At 75.2% G+C, this 1,707-nt stretch overlaps 1 protein-coding gene across 1 annotated transcript; it reads right to left on the bottom strand.

The window, feature by feature from the left end:
• Positions 1–255: 255 nt before the first annotated feature.
• Positions 256–1,386, bottom strand: MAF (MAF bZIP transcription factor). Its single transcript, XM_066636771.1, has one exon. It carries the CDS (start codon positions 1,383–1,385, stop codon positions 339–341), a length of 1,047 nt encoding a protein of 348 aa, XP_066492868.1. The 5' UTR covers position 1,386; the 3' UTR covers positions 256–338.
• Positions 1,387–1,707: the final 321 nt, after the last annotated feature.

The raw sequence follows: 1,707 nt of genomic DNA, 5'->3' as shown, positions 1-1,707 counted from the left end.
GAGAGAGAGAGCAAACTTCAGAGGAGGAGGAGAAAGGAGCACTCCATGAACGGAAGGGCAGCAGCCAGAGACAGGGGGGATGGCGGGGTTCAGAGGCGAGCAGAGAGCCCGATCCTGGTCGCGCCTCCTCAGAAGCAAGCCCCGCTGCAGGGCACGGGCAAGCGCGGCCAGGATCGCTGCCTGAAGTTGGCGGCCACACAGACAGTCACACGCAGCCAGGGCCCTGGGGCGGGGGGGGGAGCCGCTTCTGCCAGCACCGGGAGGGTCCTGCCGGGGAGGGTCTGGGGCCGCGCCGCCCCCGCCCCGGAGCCCCAGCGGGGGAGTTCGCGCGCGCGCACTCACATGAAGAACTCGGGCGAGGAGGGGCTGTCGGAGCCGGAGGCGCTGCCGGGGCCGGGGCCGCGGCCGGGGCCGGGGCCCGGGCCGCCTTCCCGGAAGCCGCTGCCCAGCAGCTTCTCGTACTTGTCCTTGTAGGCGTCGCGCTCGCGCAGCAGCCGCGCGATCTCCTGCTTGAGGTGCTCGACCTGCTGCAGCAGCTGCGTCTTCTCGGACTCGAGCACGTGGCGCTGCTGCACGCGCTTGAAGCGGCAGCTCTGCGCGTAGCCGCGGTTCTTGAGCGTGCGCCGCTTCTGCTTCAGCCGCACCACCTCCTCCTTGCTCACGCCGCGCAGCTGCCGGTTCAGCTCGCGCACCGACATCGTCACCAGCTGCTCGTCCGAGAAGCGCTCGTCGAAGTGCGCGCGGGGCGGCCCCGCCGGCGAGGAGGACGCGGACTGCGGCGCGGGCTGCGCGGGCGGCGGCGGCGGCGCGTGGTGGTGGTGGTGGTGGTGGTAGTGCTGCCCGCCGCCCTGCTGCTGCTGCTGCGCCGCCGCCGCCGCGATCACCGCCGACACCACGGCGGCGGCCGAGCCCATCTCGTCGGGCGGCGCGGCGGCGGCGGCGGCGGCGGCCGCGGCCAGCTGCTGCCCGCGCGCGTAGCCATCGAAGCCGGCGGCGGCGGCGGCGGGCAGCGGGTGGTGGCCGCTGCTGATGAGCGCCTCCACGGCGTCCTCGGGGCTGAAGCCGAGCGCCTCGGCGCTGAGCTGCTGCGGGTAGCCCGTCATCCAGTAGTAGTCCTCCAGCGGGCCCTTCTGGTCGCCGCCGCCGCCGGAGCCCGGGCTGGGCGCCGAGAAGCTGGGCGACGGCGGCACCGAGCTGCAGGGCGTGCTCATCGGCGTGGACGAGAGCGAGCCGCCGGCGATGAGGCGCCCGCACTGGCTGATGAGGCGCTCCGCCTCGCCCGGCTCCTTCTTCACCTCGAACTTCATCAGATCGAAGTCATTAACATATTCCATGGCCAGCGGGCTGGTGGGCAGGTCGGGCCCGCTCAGCGCCAGCTCCGCCATCCGCTTCCCGCCGCCCGCGCCCGCGCCCGCGCCGCCGCCCCGCCAGAAGGGGGGCGCCCCGGGCGCCAGGGGGCTGCTCTGGCCCGCCAGCGGGTGCGCCAGCTTGCCGGTGGCCGAGCGGCGCGCTCCCTCCGCCGGCTCTCCCGCGCCCGCCTCCTCCGACGCCGTCCGCTCGCTCCGCTCCCTCTAGGTCCCTCTTCGCATCGGCCGCGCGCGCCGCCTCTCCCGGGCCGGGGACGGGGACGGGGCCGCTCCTCCCTCCCCGCGCTCCGCAGCTCAGCCTGCCCTCTGCGGCCACCGCTCGCTCGCTCCGCCGCCGGTG

This window comes from Tiliqua scincoides, chromosome 9, assembly GCF_035046505.1.
Source record: "Tiliqua scincoides isolate rTilSci1 chromosome 9, rTilSci1.hap2, whole genome shotgun sequence".
In the NCBI taxonomy this organism is placed as follows: Eukaryota; Metazoa; Chordata; class Lepidosauria; order Squamata; family Scincidae; genus Tiliqua; species Tiliqua scincoides.
This window is presented reverse-complemented; position numbering and strand designations above follow the sequence as displayed.